This window comes from Bolinopsis microptera, chromosome 3 (assembly GCF_026151205.1).
Source record: "Bolinopsis microptera isolate Bmic1 chromosome 3, MBARI_Bmic_1.0, whole genome shotgun sequence".
Taxonomy (NCBI): domain Eukaryota; kingdom Metazoa; phylum Ctenophora; class Tentaculata; order Lobata; family Bolinopsidae; genus Bolinopsis; species Bolinopsis microptera.
The window spans coordinates 4476713-4495807 of NC_087074.1; the positions used below are offsets into that span (position 1 = coordinate 4476713).

Here is a 19095-nt window from a genome sequence, read left to right on the forward strand (position 1 = left end):
CCGACACGTGCAAGCCAAAAATGTCAGCGACTGAATAAATCCATTGTCCGTGATTTGTCTTAAATAAGACTCAGCATCTGAATCAGGTAATTGTTTCTGCAATGTACTGACAATTGCCTTGTAATTATTGAAAAACGCTACGTACACACGTTCACAATCGACAACAAACTTCTTACTCTTAAAAATTTTCGGTTTTATCAACTTTTCATTAAGTTCCTCCGCAGACTTTATGAGTGTCTCAAATGACTTACCGAATTTGATGTGACTCAAAACTTTCTGCAACGTATCGACGTGTTTTTTCAATGGTGGTACTTTCTTGAAACCGTCCAAAATTGCACGCTCTAATACATGAGCTGGGTCCCACACTTCTGCTGGATGACATTCAGTTTGATCTATTAAGTTAAGTTTCAAGATGTGTTCCAATACGTGTAGATCAATGTATTGTCCATCGACAGCTGTTCCGGAAAAGCACAATTTTATCAGCCTGCTATGAATACCAAAAGATTTCAGTAAACTGGTTATATCTCTAGCTAAGGCTTCTCCAGTATAAGCAGTGCAAGCGGGATGACCTAAGTACAGATTAACAAACAGAGGCTCGTCTTCATCAAGGCTTTTCGATAAATTGATTGTTCGAAGAGAAACCATTTGTCTGGATCTCGATCCAGATGTGACCTTATCAGCGATTACTGAAAAAGTGGGTGGATTTCCTGTTTGCTCTAACGGGGTAGTCATAAAATCAGTAATCTTAGAGTTCAAAATATCAGCTGTAATGTCCACAACTTCAGGAGGTACGCTGTAGGAGTGATTTTTGGACCCAATAAACGCTCCTGCTTTATGAACATTGGCAAGTCTTGGAGTTATGCTATCAAATGAATCACCCAATTTGATGGACACAAAACATGTTCTTACAACATTGACGGCAGCATTTAAGTTATTGCTTTCAGAAGCTCGTTTGCGGGCTCTAGTTTGGGTGAAGTGATCTGTTGCCAAACTATGCATTTTACTTTCAAGCAAATGTTTCTTAATGTTTTGTTTTAGGCTCTTAAACCATCTATTTGTGCGATTCACATCAGGTATGGGCTTGGTGATGTCCTCAAGAACGGGTACAATAAAATTCCCTGTCATACTATAGATATCCATCCTTGCTTTATAGTCAGAACAAGTTTTACAAATAATACTGGCTCGTTCGCAATCGTCCTCATTCTCAGAATAGCTTAAAGAAGGGGCCACCAGTACGTCAGACAAAGACTGAGCATCTGCCACGATCCTGAAAAAATAACACAATTTCACATAACGCACGATTCGATCAGCTATTTGAATTGTACTTACAAGAGCCGTTAGGTATTTATGAAAGCGGAGGAAAATGCACAAGATAAATGATGATATTGGCATTGCATAAAAGATCGAAAGCTATTGAGTGTACTATGACTATGTATCCGTAATCCGTCACAAAAAATGTTACAAAAGCGGCACTTTGTAATCGGGCCCCTAAAAATTCACTCTAGATATCGCTTTTTTAGTTGGTTGGGAGATCTAAGGCTGTTTCAAGTTTGAACCATTGAGCTTGTCAAATAACAGCTCCCAAAATCTATAGAAATCGGAAACGATTAAAACTTCGTAACCATAAAATTAGCAAACTTGGTAACCTTCGGGTAAATTTCGGGTGCACGTACAAGGCTCTAGTTGCTTTGAACTCTCAACAACTTGAAGTTTCAACGCAATTGAAGATGCGTACACATAAACTTCTCAAAGTTTGACAAAATCATGCAATGGTCGTGACGTCATCAGTTCAACTTTATTATATTTTGTACCTAGCCTATTACACCCATCAAACAATTATCTTTTAGACTTGGGGTCTGAGGATACTGTATCTTTCAATCTTTTGGAATTAAGGAGTCCCCAAAAAGTGGCAACTTGAACACAATTATTTTGATAAAGGAGCAACGATTTCGAATTCATGCACGTCTTATAATTTATCCCTAAATTGAGCATTTTAACATGGAAAAATGGAGTTTTTAAAAAAGTTTTCATTCTCATTAAATTCGCAAAGAAAAACGGCTAAGTGCTAACTTGCTTAGATCGTCACCTTGGTACTTTTATTTAAGACGTTAGGGGGCTGAGGGCTCGTTATAGTCGCTGGAAGGCCAATCTTTAATCAGCAATATCTTTTGATAGTAATTGGGATGAGAAGTGAATCGAAGGGGCCCGGATCCTGGGAGCTTGCCAGCTCCCGGATAGGCTAGATGAAGTGTCTTTGCCTCTCCCAAGTGTACTTGTGCAATATTAGGGAAAAGACAAAAAATGTGACGTCTAATGTTTATGCCACTACGAATAACCAATTACTGGCAGTGCCGCTATTATAATGAGAATAAAGAACAAGTAACAGATTCGCTGTATCATTTAATCTAATACCTGGCCTCAGATTTAGGACTGTCTTTTGAATATACGGTTTGAGTGATATGAGCAGTTTGGTTGGATTCAGGCAATTTTGAAGCTGGCTCTTCTGAGGATTGAACAGTTTGTGGAGACCTGAAATGGCAGAAATTTTTCCTCTGCAATGAAAAACGGAGCAATGCAAATCTATACAACTATGTAATGACAGTATGACTGTAATGACAGTATGACGTGTTATATTTACTAAAAAATATCACTAAATAAACCGCGGCAAGAATTTTGAAAAAATCATGGATAATTAATGTAATCAATCGTTTAGATAAACAAAATTGACTAATTGTTCCTAAACTCAAAGTGCCAAGCTCAACTAAGTTAACAGTTAAGTGAACTGAAGGACTAAGAGTAAACTGATGAGTAAAATATGTGATTCAAATTTCAAAATATTGGTACTGCATTCATTACAGTCCGCAGCCGATTTCATGCAAGGGTCATCTCCGATTCTCCAAGAATGAAATTCACATGTCGTCTGACAGGTTTAATGAACTAATGAATAATACCTTTAAAAGTTTAAGAGGAATTATGATATATGAACGAGTCGTTAGAATCGATAGATTTTATCAATACAGTTATGAAGTACGGTGTAAAACAACAATAAAACTAAGAAAGTTATGAAGATTGAGATTAACCAAAATGGTAAGGTGGACTGTCGTATCTTCGAGCAAGAATTAGTTGGTCTGGGTTCAAGGAGGACCTTATCATGTTGAGCCATGTTGCTATTTTTCAAGTAGATTCGATAGCTGCAGACCCGCTATTCAGTGCAAAATGAAAACAATGAACATGTATAAAGTGCAGATCACCTAAAAGGCAAAGTACAAACAAGCGCAAACTGTAATTTTAATTTCGAAGGAATAGATGAAATGACCGTAGCCGTGAAGATAAGTCGTGTTTATTAATATCTCAATCAATTTCACTGCCAAATGACAGTAAAGGGCTGGAGTCGCCACATAATCGATAACTTGTTATTTTATTTAGATTAAAAACAATTTGAACGTACATGAGCACATCTGTACTGGTTCTCAGTGAGTTCTCATTGAGTCCAGACCCTGTATTTTCTGCACTCAAGTCAATGTTTGACGTTACTTTAGTTGTATCACGTGCTTTCTGAAAACTGTTACATGCGATGTTTTAACGATAAATACGGGATTGTAAATTTTGCTCATACTTAAAGCTCTTGATCAGTTTTATAAATTCTGAGTCAAGATCAATCCAAGATATGTATATTTAGCAAAGTGATACCTAACTAGGATCAGGAGCATGTAAAGATAATTCATGCAAAAATGATTTCCACCCAATTAATGTCTTAATGTAATAGCTACCTCAACTTAGGTTGATTCGGTATGAATTCATAGGGCTGATGCCCTGGGTGACACCTCTTAAAATGAACTTTTAGATTATCGGCTCGAGTACAAACTTCTTTGCATATACCGCATTGGACCTCGGATTTAGACTTGAACTTTAGACGATTCATGATTAATAGGAAGTTCAACAACCCAATGTAAGCAACAAAAGCAAGCGGGCAGAGCGACTAATTAAAAAACTAGAAAAAGTCCAATTCTCACGCCCATTCTAGCATCATCGTACAGATTAGTTAAAACGCTCTGTTTTTCTGATATTTTCTCACGCCACACGAATTTGGGCTGGGTGTGTGCAGTGTGATACACACATTGAAGACGTGATGTGTATATGCTACTGCTTGCCAATACAGATATCGGGTGACACTGTAGGCATATCCGGTTTCATAGACTAGATAAGTAGATAGTAAAATGTTAATAAAGTAATAATGACAACTATTTATGTCGTGTACGCGAAAATGCCCCAATAATTAGCATCTGGTTAGTGGTTACTTGATGCACAGATTTTGTAGCTAATAGCAACAAACTTTGGTCTGTGAAACGAAATTTGATAGACTGGATCAGTGGATCCCTGACTGAGGACATTTAAATAACGGTCCAGCAACTTTTAGTCTGCTCTTTCACTTAAATTCCTACAGAAATATTATCGAAAATTCTCAGAGTTGGCTCTCGAATTTCCTACTATTTGTCAAAAATTTCCTACTTTTAAAAATTTCCTACATTCTTAGAATGCGAGAATGCGGGTTTTTGGATATGGGGGCCTTTCCACCCGACAAAAACTCCAGCACCTTAAAAATTGTTTCAGTTGTCACATAGCTAGAGTGTAGAAATATTCGAAACTATTGTTTATTTCATAGGATGAGACTCCTTGAATTACATCTGACATAAATTTAGATTTCATACATTGTGAGAAATTTACACTACATTCTATAGTCCTTATGTTCTCTGGAATTGTATTCCAACATTTTGCACCTAAATATGTAAAGGTTTTGTGTGTTCTGGATTTGTGAATATAAAGGTTGCACCTCTCAGCATCACGTGATCCTCCGGATACATAAGAAAATTTACCGGTGAATGATGATGGTGCAGCCTCATTAAGAATTTTATACATATACGTTGATAGATGGAGTTGTCGTCTTAAGTGTAAGGGTAACCACTTCATATTTCGATATACATATTTTACTGATGGTTCCTGCCAATGAACATCCAGTGCAATTTTTGCTACTTTCTTGTATAATATATCAAGTAGTTCGTTTTCAGTGCTTTCAAGGCGACTATAGTAATCTATTGCAAGTTTGCAGGCTTCAAAGAATAGGGGGTGGCGCCCGCTTTCGCCCCAGCAACCTATATTTGATGCTTTTGAATGGACGGACAAAGACCACTTGATAAACTTTAGGTGGAATTTTTCATAGTGGTCTAGTGAAATGTACTTCAGGGTCAGTGGCGTAACGTTACTTTTTGGCGCCCCCCGCTCAACTCAAAAAGCGCCCCCCTTTCTGGAGCGCGCTCGCTTCGCTCGCTAGATTTGTCCGAGGGCCGTTGCCATCACAATTTTTTAATTTTAAAACGGAACATAAATGTGTGCCAATAAAATTTAAATTTGGAAAGTGAGAAGCCGCGCGCAAATAATTTCACATGTAAGCCGCGCGATTTAGTAATTAAATCGCCAGTAATTTGCGCATGATTGTTTTCGCGTTGGATAAATTGTCAGAATCTTGTTCGCGTTTCATTGTCGTTTGACATTAGACATTACATTCGAAACAGCCGTTAGGTAATTTGTCATTTGTCTGATTAGTGGTGGTACTGTTAATTTGTGATAAACAATTAACAATGAAACAATTTTGTGAATTGTGTGTTTCATATTGTTAGTGTAACAAGGAGAACTGTTTTAAGCTGCTGTATATGTTACAAAAATTTATATTATATTAAGGTTACCGGTTGTTCATGTAAATTGTAATCATCAATGGGGTAAAATATCAAATATGCCGTACTTAGTTTACGCGAACATTATGCGAATGTATGTTATTATAAATATCCTCACAGCTGGTCGAATATGTAGAACTGCATTGGGAGTATGGGCGGTGTACAATCAATATTTACTACTGAGTTGTTTTAGCAGTTTCTACGTTCTTACGTTTAGCTCAGTCTTTATTACGAGGAACTGATTCAGTGGAGATAAGTCAATTTTGTAGGACTCATTTTAGTCGAAGTTTAGGCAACGATGCCGTTTCTTACTTGTCCGCAGGTTAATATTATTCATATGTTATTGATAATGATAACTGTGTTCAATGAGGAGTGTTGGTTGGTGTCTTCTAGATGTGTGTAGTCTGTAGTTGATAACATCGATAGAATAATACTGAATATTATAGGTACTGATCATGATTGGTAGTACTCTTAAACTTGGTACCTAGTACTCTTAAACTGTTTGCGCTTCAGTGTTGAGAAACACTGAGAAATTATGTAATGTTGGTTGTTAGTTAATTTCGTTCTGTATTGAATTGGTAAGTTTGTCAGAAACATAATGTAGCTAATAGGATATACAGGGTGGCCCATAAGTGACTACCCACACGCAACCTCTTAATAACTCACGTAATTCGTCTCCAAATTGCACCAAAATTTCAGAGATTATAGATATGGGTCAAACTTAGATTTCCTGAAAGTTTCGTAAGCCACGCCCAATTACAGTGGGCGTGGCGTGACACTCCCTCTTTTTCACTATTGTCTTCATAAAATGAGAACGCTTTAAGCTAAGAACTCGAAATTTTTTGCACACATTTGGCTTGATAATTGAAAACTTTTCCAAAAGTTTCAAGTTCATTGGTTTAAATATGGCTGAGTTATGACCATTTTAAAATCCATCGGATATGTGATCCGAGCACTCAGTCAGTGATATTTGCACTCAATTAGTGATCTCGTCACCCAATCTGATCAAGAGTAAGGCGTTAGCGTGTATTAATGAGGTTCATTAGGCTTTGATTGGATACCGATGATGACTTTGCTAGAAAGGGAAACACAAATTTTTAGGATAAAAAACAGATCGTGACCTTTTCAGGAAAAGCCGTTCTCTCCACCACTATAGCTGGTCTAGTAGAGTCCCAGTGAATTGCATTCTGGGAGTTGACATATCCGTTTATATGGCCTTGTCGCTGTACCAGATTTCGTCCTCAAAGTAGGGATCCACATTCTGCTTGGACAGGAATGTGTTGGCGAAATCTATCCTCGATTGGAAATCACGGTCCAAAAGTTTGTGTTTCTTTGTGATTCGGTAGGCCCGGTTAGAAAGGTCTTGCTTTAGGATTCGCTGAAGGGTTCTGCTGATCTCTAAGGCAGGAGCTCGTTTCCAGGTGCCAATCTTAGGTGTGTCCATCACGTCACCAACAACCATCGTGATGTTTTCTACAGTCCTCGCAGTTCGTCTTCTGCCGACTCTTTGCCGATCGTGTGCAGAAAACGTAAACTTGATCTTGTGATGAATGTCAAAGCAGCTTTTCCGGCAAGGGGGTGGTCGGTTGAATTTCATCTGAAATTGTCGTTTAATCTGAGGGTAGAAATCCCCACTTTCTTTCTTCAGGTAGACGAACAATCGTTGTTCTGCAGTAAAGGGAGGATAGTGAACCATTTTCGATGATTCAATGGATGGTTCATTCCTTTTTATTGATTGTAAGGAACCTGTGACTAGCAGGGCTAACAAGCCCTGAAATGGTGACACCACCATAAATTCGTGTGATAGCGTTTTAGGTGCAGTCAGCTGTATAGGCCGGCCCATAAGCAGGCTGCAACCAATCAAGCGGTGCATGTGAGCCAAACAGGCCATTAACCAAGTGACGAGATCACTGACTGAGTGCTCGGATCACGTATCCGATGAGTTTTGAAATGGTCAAAACTTAGCCATATTTTAACCAATGAACTTGAAACTTTGGGAAAGGTTTTCAATTATCAAGCCAAATGTGTGCAAAAAATTTTGAGTTCTTAGCTTAAAGCGTTCTCATTTTATGAAGACAATAGTGAAAAAGAGGGAGTGTCACGCCACGCCCACTGTAATTGGGCGTGGCTTACGAAACTTTCAGGAAATCTAAGTTTGACTCATATCTATAATCTCTGAAATTTTGGTGCAATTTGGAGACGAATTACGTGAGTTATTAAGAGGTTGCGTGTGGGTAGTCACTTATGGGCCACCCTGTAATAGAACGTTACTCGTTTTATTAAGCAAATCGTCGAGGAAACAAATATTACACACTGACTGTAACAGTAAACTAATGTATGGGACACACCTTAGAAACACTTAATAATCGATTTATAATCGATCATATCCTTGACGCTCCGTTGGGACAGTTACCATGGCAACATACGGGGGATTCGGGGAATGGTTAAAGAATTCTACTGACAAGCTTGATCAGTAAAACATTACTGCCGCTAGATTACAAGTATGCCACGTCATTTCAAGGCAATGAGATAGATCGGTGCACTTTATACGCATTCAATTATAGCATTACTTGGTTAGCAAATCACGTGATATCTCTGGAATTATCACCATGGTTACTGGGTAGGTGTTCAGACTCCACAGATGTAATATATCAACTGACCTCTTCGTTTTAACATCCATGTTTAACGGATAAATGGAGCTTAAATAGTTATTAGTTGGTACGATCAAATGTAATCTTTACACAAATGGTTTCGTGTTATTAAGCAAATCGTCGAGGAAACAAATATTACACACTGAGTGTAACAGTAAACTAATGTATGGGACACACCTTAGAAACACTTAATAACTGATTTATAACCGATCATATCCTTGACGCTCCGTTGGGACAGTTACCATGGCAACATACGGGGGATTCGGGGAATGGTTAAAGAATTCTACTGACAAGCTTGATCAGTAAAACATTACTGCCGCTAGATTACAAGTATGCCACGTCATTTCAAGGCAATGAGATAGATCGGTGCACTTTATACGCATTCAATTATAGCATTACTTGGTTAGCAAATCACGTGATATCTCTGGAATTATCACCATGGTTACTGGGTAGGTGTTCAGACTCCACAGATGTAATATATAAACTGACCTCTTCGTTTTAACATCCATGTTCAACGGATAAATGGAGCTTAAATAGTTGGTACGATCAAATGTAATCTTTACACAAATGGTTTCGTGTTATTAAGCAAATCGTCGAGGAAACAAATATTACACACTGAGTGTAACAGTAAACTAATGTATGGGACACACCTTAGAAACACTTAATGTAGTGATATACTTAATAACCGATTTATAACCGATCATATCCTTGACGCTCCGTTGGGACAGTTACCATGGCAACATACGGGGGAATGGTGAACTTATACATTATACAATTGAAAAGTGCGTGTGTGAGCTGTACTCACTGTACTGATTGTCCATTATCTAATGCTGTTAGCGAGTTTTTATGGTAGTAATAGTATGGACTATGGTTGTTACCAGATGATGATGTTAAACATTTAAATGTATACTTTTCTATTTATTGGTAGTTGTTCGAATGATTATTGTTATTTGTTAGAACTTGCAGTTGTAGCCGACTTTGTTTTGCTGCCAGAAGTAGTAATGATTTGAAATGGCTGTTGTATGGTGTCACAACTAGTAACTACAAAGAGTGACCTATTTTTGTAGGAATTGTTTCCGTACGTTTTAAAAAAATGTATTAATGAACAAACCTTTACATTAATGAAATTCCCGGATATAGCATGTGTTTATATGAACTACATGCCGAATGCCGATATGTGTGGAGTGTGGTTGCTCACTGTATATGCAGAGTTGGGATGTGACTGAAAACATTGAAGTAAGTATTGAGGTTTATTTTGAATCATGTAAATTGTAAATAGCTTTAATATTGTGGCATCTGTGGAGTTATGTTAGGTATTAACTATTATGCCATGTGGTGAAATTTGTAGAAGGAAGTGGTTTACAGATTTATTTGTAAATTAACATCAAATTTCCCAAATCAGGTTTCGTTACCGTTGGAAGATTTCATGTACATAGTACATACTATGCAAAATGTGGAGTCAATTGTACGCTGACGAAAGCTGCAAAACAACTGAGCCAGCTCCACAAGCACGACCTGACTGAAGAATTAAATCTTATTTGTCTGTGAATATTTCGCTACGTAGCTTGTCAGCCTTCAAGTTCATTTTGGTGCCAATCTGAATAACTGTACAGCCAGTGCTGAAAAATCCTTTAGCAAACTGGAGCTATTTAAAAACTCCGAAGCACAATGGGTAACTAAACGATAGATTAAGCAGTTTACAGTTTAGCCATCATCTCAACAGCAAGACAAGTGCTTGCTTTGCACTATATTTAATTTTAGAATTTTACAAATCTTACAACAGTAGCACGATATTTAACAACTTTTGGACCTTATATACCAAGTATTTTATTACCAGGGGCGCCATATTTCTAGGGGGCGCCAAATTATGAGGAGGGGCGGCAGAATTTTGGCGCCCCCCTCTCACGGCGCCCCCCCCCCCCCCCCCCGCATAGCGGGGTCTGCGGGGCCTTACGTTACGCCACTGTTCAGGGTGTGCTGTAGGCTGACTTTGTCATCTATTTTTGATAGGTATCTCATGGTTTTTGAGTGGGGGCATAAGACTTTTTTTTTTTATTTCAAAATTCAAATAAACTTTACATCAATGTATTACAGTTATATTCTATAAAAAGACCACAATATCTCCTGTGAAGCAAAAAAATGGAAAAAGAGAGCTAGAAAAATATTCATGATACTCAACACTACCAGACTCAGCTGGAGTGAGAAACAATATGTAAAAACATCAAAGTAAAATTTATTTCGGCTGAACCAAAACACGGTGGTAAGACCATAATAACATTGGTGCCGTAAATAACATTGGTGCCGTAAAACATTGACAGCCATAAAGCAAGATTGGTTTTTATTAAGGAGTCAAATAGAATATTAAGGGCACGGTGAAAGAAGGCATCCTTAATTATATTGCCTTTGAATATCAAATAAACTAAACTATCGAGAAAATGATCAAATATTAAATTAAGATATTTAATGATCAAAAACATTACATCAAATGGTTAAAAACGCCCAAATCGATAGGAGAGCTTTTCAGCATTTATTACAATCATGATAGTAATTATAAAAAGTATCTTTTAAGTTTGCTTTGGATATCAATTTTATCAAATTAATAAAGTTTCTAAGCAATTTCGCCACGGTAGTAAATGAAATAAAATAAACTTGATTGACGATTTCCATGTCAATCCGATCCTTCGCAGCTCAGTGCAGCTTGGCCCAGTGGTTCCAGTGGCGTAACAAAGGGCTCCACTGACCTTGCTGTGCGAGGGGCATGAACGACGTTTAAATGTGGGATTATTTTTAAAAAGCGCTCATAACTAAAATTTTAACTGCGCGTTTTGTCCTAAAAACAAATTTTGCCGGCGCGGCGTATCCAATATCCTCTAAAATTACTTAATTTGTATAATTTTAGGGAGGTACGCTAAAAGGGCTGGAGGGGCTGGTGCCAACAGAGGCGCTTTTTCGGTGGGGGCGCCAACATGCAACATTACGCCACCCAGTAATTTGATTAAAAAAAAAAACAATTTAAAATTTTATCCTTTATTTTACAATCATGATATAATAATATTTAAAAGCTTCCGTTTTGAAAGTTCTAATTTTAATATATCCACATTTTTATTTAAAATTTAATTTTATGTATAAATCAATAACTGGCCGCCAAAGCCGCGCATTCTTGAAAACAAGATTAACTTGTTTATAGTTATACTTGTATCACGTTGTGATCCCCACGGTCGTTTCACTTTATATTATAAGGAGTAATAAAATTTCAAGGAATACAATATATATATAATTCAAACAATTGAAACAAATCAAATTGGCGGGCAAAAGATCCGCTTCATGATATATTTAAAACAATACCAATCATCAGTGCTGCTCCTGCTGTTTCTACAAGGACGTGCCTGCACACACGAAGAATAGCTTTAAAAAGTATGGAATTATCACTATTCATGGAATTATCGTTAAGAACGCACTTATATTAATGCACAGAATGAAATACTTCCCTGAAACAGTGCCAAAATCCAACTCCAGCCGTGAGACTAGCTCTGACTGGCTTCTTACATACGGTAGTAACACTTTTAGACAATCAGTATTTTTCAAAGGTCCACTGCTTGCCATCACTGAAACAATTATTTTCAATAAACATTTACAAGTCTAATGCAAAACGTGTGCTATTGGAACACCATTCAAGAGGCAATAACGAGGAAAGCTAGCAAGCCTTTTTACTGAATAATATTCCAGGTTTAAGGAAATCTCAACGGCCACAAAATCACACCTCACAACATAACTTAGTAATTAGTATTAGTAAACTATCTAAACAACATGAGGCATACCACAAAATAATTAAAAACGAGCCACATTCAACAAACATCTTAGTTACAAAAGCAGTGGCGTAACGAAGGGCCCTGCTGACCCCGCTGTGCAGGGGGGCGCCGTCTTAGGGGGGCGCCAAATCGTCGTTTGAATGTGGGACAATTTCGAAAACTTAACTAAACTACTAGCAAAACTACGCGTTTTGCTCTAGATACACACTTTTTTAGAGATTTTACCGGCGTATCCTCTAAAATCACCTAATTTGTTCAATTTTAGGGAGGGGCACCAAAAGGGGAGGGGGCGCCAACAGGGGGGGCGCCTTTTCGGCAGGGGGGCGCCAACAGGCAACGTTACGCCACTGTACGAAAGCACTTCAAAACTAATAATTACCGGCCTCTTTTGAAATCAGAAAATGTTCACTGCCAGACCTGCTACTAGTTTACTGATAATACCCCTGACCATCGCTCAATCAAAGCCTTATCAGTACAACACGCACAATCACATATCATCAACTTTATCTCAGCACATCATAACAACAGCCACGGGCACGGACTGTCACCGCTCACTTCAGACACACACACCCACACACCCACTTACCACTACACAGTACCACACAGAGCTCAGCAATCAATTCTGAACGGGTAGCTGATTTTGATAAAATAACATCGTGATCCTGCGTGATCAATTATTTTAACTAGCAGGAACCCGTCTAACCCTAAAATGGTGTCAAGACTGAAGGGACTAAAACAATTATTACCTATTTAATTCGCGTTTTTGACACCACTTGGGGTACCAAATTTTGGGCTCTAAAACTCCTATTTCTTGGCCTATTTTTTATTTTTTCATGCTGATTTGGAGGCCATTAAAGCATTTGACCCAGTCAAAAAAGATTCAGTTGTATATCTTTGACTGTTTTTGAAGAAAACCGCGTTAAAGTTGATGCCGTGGTGTCAGTAAAATGGCACAGATAAATATATATATATCGTCTCGCTTTATATATAGTAAGATTGAAGTTCAACGGCTGCACCCCTGACTTTTTAACTCAATGAAACAATAAGTTTTGAATTAGTGTGAAAATAAAAGAGATATTTTAATTGAAGTTCAACGGCTGCACCCCTGACTTTTTAACTCAATGAAACAATAAGTTTTGAATTAGTGTGAAAATAAAAGAGATATAATTTATTTTATTATATCATATATAATCTTAATTAAGTGACAGTAAGTATTATTATTTTAACTACAGATTATATTATTTCAGTTAGTATCGACATGAATGTTACGATTGCAGTTTATTTATATATTATATTGTACTCAATAAACCGGTTTCAAAACCCTTAAGGGTGGCCCTTGGGTCTTTAAAACAAAAACAAGCATGTATATCGATTGAAATTATCAAGTAATTTTGCAGTGAAATTCTTTTGCACTTTAGCGACAGTGAAAAGAAATTATTATAGCGACGAATCTTTATTTATTATTGTGGAACTGCGACTGCTCTTTATTGTTTTAACTGTTTGTATGTTTTGAGAACCTTGATATTGACTGAGATCTGACCACATAGAATAGTTGATAACAAATGTGTAGTATTTTGTAATCAAGTCCATATGTTGCAGCCACTATCAGCAATGCAACAGTTTTAGAAGTCTAACGTATCGTATAATTTCAAAGATAGTACTTTAAATGGATTTTACAAATTATGTAAATTATAGTTCGAGGCCTTAATGTTACATTCATTCCTCACTTTGGTGTTTGATGAATATATTTATTAACTTATTATTTTCCAGGAGGAGATATGTCTCATAACCATGAGGAATGTGCTGATACCCATACTCCCCGCCATTGTGTCGAAACTCGCCCTCCTACAGCTTTTATCATAGAAGAATCCACATCAGGTAACCTGGGGGGGGGGGGGGTAAAAGTCAGTACCCATACGTTGGCCTTAATAGCTCAGTCACTGAGTGCCCAATTGAAATAATTCTTTTTGGCATGACTTACTACCACCACTGGTTCGAGGGATTTGTCAAATCGAAAAATATGTGTGTTATTTTTTCAAATGAAGGTTCATTTTCGCATTTATTTGATAGTTTGGATAGTCGGATCGAGTCAAATTTTATTGAATGGTGTTTGGCCATTTAAATTACGTTTGTCTTGAAAAAATGAGAGTTCTAGCTTCTCAGATGACCAAGATATGAAGCATAACGAGTTTGTTCACTACGTGTGATCAGATGATTGGGTTGAAGCTAGATACGCATTATGGGAATCGTGCAGAGAGCCCAATTACGGTGTCGTAATTGGGTAATCATTGAGTACCCAATCAATTTTGCTAACGAGATAAACAAATTGCTTGATAACTTCATCATTTTAATTTCGTTTTCGCACCATCTTTCAGATTATATTTCGGATTAAATGACCTATTACAATATGTTAGTACAACGGAGTCTCTAACATGTTCACAAACACGAGTATAAGCAATTCAATGTTGATTGGGTGTGGCCTCCAAAAATCGAATTTTCAAATTTTTGTGACGGAATCCTCGTACAAGTAGGTACAGTATGTCATCTGCAATTTGCAAAGCAATAACTCTCAAATATAAAACACAGCGGTGGTATAAGACCCAACGTATGGGTACTGACTTTTGGCCCCCCCCCTGTATATAATAGATATCTCGTCTTGCTTTATATATTTAGTAACATTCGTAAATGCACCTAGCCTGTCGACCGTACAAACATAAAACATTTTAATTCTTACAATCCTTTAGTTCAAAAGCGGCGCCGATTGACTTTTCCGTTAAGTGGAATTGGAAAAAACTACGTATCTGAGTTGGATGTTGAAGATGCAATTCGTTCCATTAATCCCACTATTAAAATTGGAGTTAAAATCACTAGCTCCATGGTAGTTGAGCAACTTGGTATTCTCGTCGACATAGACCGAAAAAAGTCCTTAAACAAAAAACTGAATAACTACGTGAGTGATTAAGTTATTCTCAGTGAAAGCAGTATTAATGACATTCTCACTTTTCAGAACTAAGTGCCTAATATAATTAAGATAGAACATCTAAACAGTTTTATTCCTGTTCCATATGATCGAGGATAGTCAGGGCTACAAAACCTGACCAAGTTTAGCTCAATCCAGTACTGCGCGTTCAAGATATGAGGTTAAATATACCAAAAATAGAGGTTTTCTGGTGTGACATCATTGTAAATTATTTGGAGTATAACCTCAATATCTCACAAACTATACATTTGTGGTCTTTCTGAGTTACACTATCTGTTTCCTTTGGCAATTTCGGTTCAGAGTCAATTAAGTTTGAAACAAAATCTCAGTATATGTGAAAGGACTGAGGATATCAAGTTTGTAAAAGCGCGCGCGCGCGCGCGCGCGCACACACATATAATGACCTCATATCTTCCACATTTAACGATTTTTTATAGAAATTCTTTCACCATCCTGTAGCACTCATGTGCTGAGTAGGATAGCATTCAAATCATGTCTTTAAAAGATTTAGATAGATACTGAGGGAGAAAATTCATGTTTGTAAAAGCGCGTGCGCGCGCGCGCGCGCGCGCATGGCCCAGACTATATCAATGGACGGCCACGGGAGGATAAAAGTACTTTCATACACACCAGCATGCTCATTGATGGCTTAAAATGAAGCTAAGACATACTCCTATCAGATCCACCATAAGTTAGATACCATAATAATCATTAAATGTGTCTAAAATGAGGAAGCTTTGACAAGTGCGAGTGGTTTTGGCAAATTTTGGTATAAAATGGGCCCTGAGATCATATTTTTCTCATTAAAATCACATATATCACGAATATTTATGTGTGTTGGGTGTATCCTCATTGGTATCAACCATTTCAATCATCTAGAGCAGCTTTCCTGATTCTTTATCTCATGAAAATGGGCAAAAAAGCTCATAAATAGTCCAAAATCGGTCATTTTCGCCGCTTTAATAACCTCATTCCTGGCACCCAGAACACTTTGGGTACTCAAAACATGATTTTTCGGATACCTCAGACCCCTAACTAGCACATGGAGCCAGAAAGAACAGCATGTAGGGACTTCTAAATTTCCATGGTTGAGAACCCAATGTCACACTATTCGTTCATTAATCCTGCTTTCACTGTTCTTCGTTTTCAAGTTAAGCCTATTATATTAGGGCCTGTCATGATATCATGGATCGCTTAGGTTCCACCAGGATCTGGTAGTCCTCATAATTTTGCGGCCTCTATGTATCGTTAACTCGCACAACTCCGTAAGACCCTTGTGAGTTTGGCATGTGAAAATTTGCAGCCTTCCAGACATTGATTAGGTTAACGAGGTGTCGTACGTCACCTCAAGATCGGGTGACAGGGGGCTGACCAGGCCAGAACCCAATTGATTGTATTGGGTCTGAGGTCACGTGATTATGAGCCTGAGGGCACGTAACTGTGACGTCACCAGAGCTTGTTCTCCATTTCCTGCTAATTGGACCAGGTGAGCTTTCATGCTTGAGAATGTGGGTGTAAGTACAGCTGTACTGTAGTTTATATCTAATCACTCCCTATTATAGAAACCGTAAATTTATTTTCTGACAGAAGCTAGAAATTTACCAAAATATCGACATTGTTATAAACTTATTTTGATGACCATTCCTAATAATATATAGCTAAGTTAGATGTCATAAATTCGTTAACTAGCTTGTGAGTATAGAATATAGATAGATTAGGGAGCGACAGGCTCGTTAGGCAAAACAATAGCGTCTACATTAATAATCTTAAGTATTAAGATCTAAACAGACTCTTCTTCATGATGTTGTTACACGAATTATGAATTAGGGATGAACTGGTTCATAGGATTAGGGTAATAAAAATTACTAGTTGGTTTGTGTGTAGATAGTAGCTCTGTGCGGCTTCTAGTGATAATAGAAAATTATTATAATTATTACGTAAGAATTATTACGTAAGAATTATTACGTAAGAATTATTATAAAAGTTATGTTTATATAGAAACAAGGAGTGTAACTTACATATTGAGGCACTTTTCTTGTACCTATCGAGAATGACTCGGACCGAAAATTTTCTAAATCGAAATTATTTTCAAAGTTTTTCTGGAAACTACTTTAGTACTTTTGTTCATGTTTCATGCTTCCCTGAGCATTATGAGCCAAAAATACTTTTTCGGACCGTACCTACATTCGAAAGGCTGTGGATGTGATAAGTTCAATATAATTATAAAGAACGTGATATTTTGCCCTCGGATTTATATATATATATATTAAAGGAAAATGCGCAAATTTGGTCCTCAGAGAACTGGAATAATCGCAATTTGTCGCGAAGATCTGTTTGTCTATCTCGGCAAACGTCAAAAATCGCGATTTGTCGCAAGGAGTGAGAAAATCGCGATTCTGCACGTGCCGCGATTTCCTTTTGATCTTGCCACTCCTGTCTCTTGATTGATAGATTGATGATTCATGCTTATAATGATGATCAGGAACACATCTGGTCCAATTAGCGGGAAACGAAGAACAAGCTCTGGTGACGTAACAGTTACGTGCCCTCAAGGCTCAGGCTCGTAATCACGTGACCTCAGACCCAATCAATTGGGTTCTGGCCTGGTCAGCCCCATGTCACCCGATCTTGAGGTGACGTACGACACCTCGTTAACCCAATCAATGTCTGGAAGGCTGAAAATTTTCACATGCCAAACTCACAAGGGTCTTACGGAGTTGTGCGAGATAACGATACATAGAGGCCGCAGAATTATGAGGACTACCAGATCCTGGTGCAATCTAAGCGATCCATGATATCATGACAGGCCCTACTATTATATTTTGATGGGAAATCTTTTCTTTGATTGGTGTGGAATTTATTCGTGTCTGATTGTGGTGATGTTTTAATTCATTATTGCAAAAGTTTGTGTAAAAGTGTGAATGCGACTACTGTCCAAATAAGGGTAATGGCTAAGGTGTGGTTTGTTTTTGCCCGATTAAGAACTGCCAGTTGCATTCTAGGTTCACTGCGTTAACAAGATTAAAAATATTCAATTTTCAGCTAAGTAAAAGAAAAAGATTGAAGAAACATATTACTGCCAACGAAAATGTTACGGTCTTGACAGAAACAGATGGAGTGCGAAACATTCAAGTGAGTTCGCTGGATATTGGAAATTGTTGTATCTTTGTATGATATAAATTAATGACTTAGGTTTTGAGAGTTTACTACCACGTCTAATATGTTTCAAGATGTTTTAATGGTTTAACATCATCTTATTTTAGAACGTTCAACAGAAAGAAGACGAAAATGAGATGGAACAAAGCTTCAGTACTTCCTCAATTGAAAATGTTTCGGTAACATGCGCCATAATTGGCCCAACACGAATACCTTGGGACCGGTTGTCTCCTAGCGGGAAAACAAAGCGAAAACAGAAAATCGGACGTAAAATAGCTGATGCTATAAAGGAGGTAGTTATTGCCATTTTGATTACACAAGCTCATTACTTTGGTACTACATTTTTTACAAAATTAAAATTGATTAGTAGGAAAAAGTTTATATTAAATGTTATATAGTCTAAAGTACATTTTAAATAAAATAGAAAATAAAATTTATCCATCTCCAGATTTCTGAGATTTCTGAGGGGGTGCTGAAAACGGGAGATGTCGTGAAGGAGGTGATAGCACAGTTATTACCTGATTTGGAACTTGTGCCGAAGAAGTCAAGGGATTTGAAACCCGAAGCTACCCTTGTACACACACAGAATCAGGACTAATGAGCCACAGAGATATTCATAATTTGATATATGTCACAACTTTATGGATATATTTAAGGATTTACATTTTACATTAATTGTTATGTTCATTTCATTAAGTTAACAATTTAAACTTTTTTTCGGGTGTACCGAGCTAGCTCGTATTATTGCATTATGTTTGTGACATTGACAA

At 37.4% G+C, this 19095-nt stretch overlaps 2 protein-coding genes and 1 long non-coding RNA gene across 3 annotated transcripts in view; all 3 read left to right on the forward strand.

The window, feature by feature from the left end:
* Positions 1–19095, forward strand: part of LOC134812866 (uncharacterized) — a 912489-nt gene that overhangs the window by 188940 nt on the left and 704454 nt on the right. The gene's annotated exons all lie outside the window — the stretch shown is intronic.
* LOC134813604 (uncharacterized) lies at positions 9525–9960 on the forward strand. The gene is made up of 2 exons (XR_010160039.1): positions 9525–9616; positions 9783–9960. It is a non-coding gene; the product is annotated as an uncharacterized LOC134813604 (long non-coding RNA).
* On the forward strand, positions 13964–19036 carry LOC134813362 (uncharacterized). The gene is made up of 5 exons (XM_063821064.1): positions 13964–14067; positions 14934–15139; positions 18212–18301; positions 18433–18618; positions 18774–19036. Exons 1-5 carry the CDS (start codon positions 13968–13970, stop codon positions 18921–18923), a joined length of 732 nt encoding a protein of 243 aa, XP_063677134.1. The 5' UTR covers positions 13964–13967; the 3' UTR covers positions 18924–19036.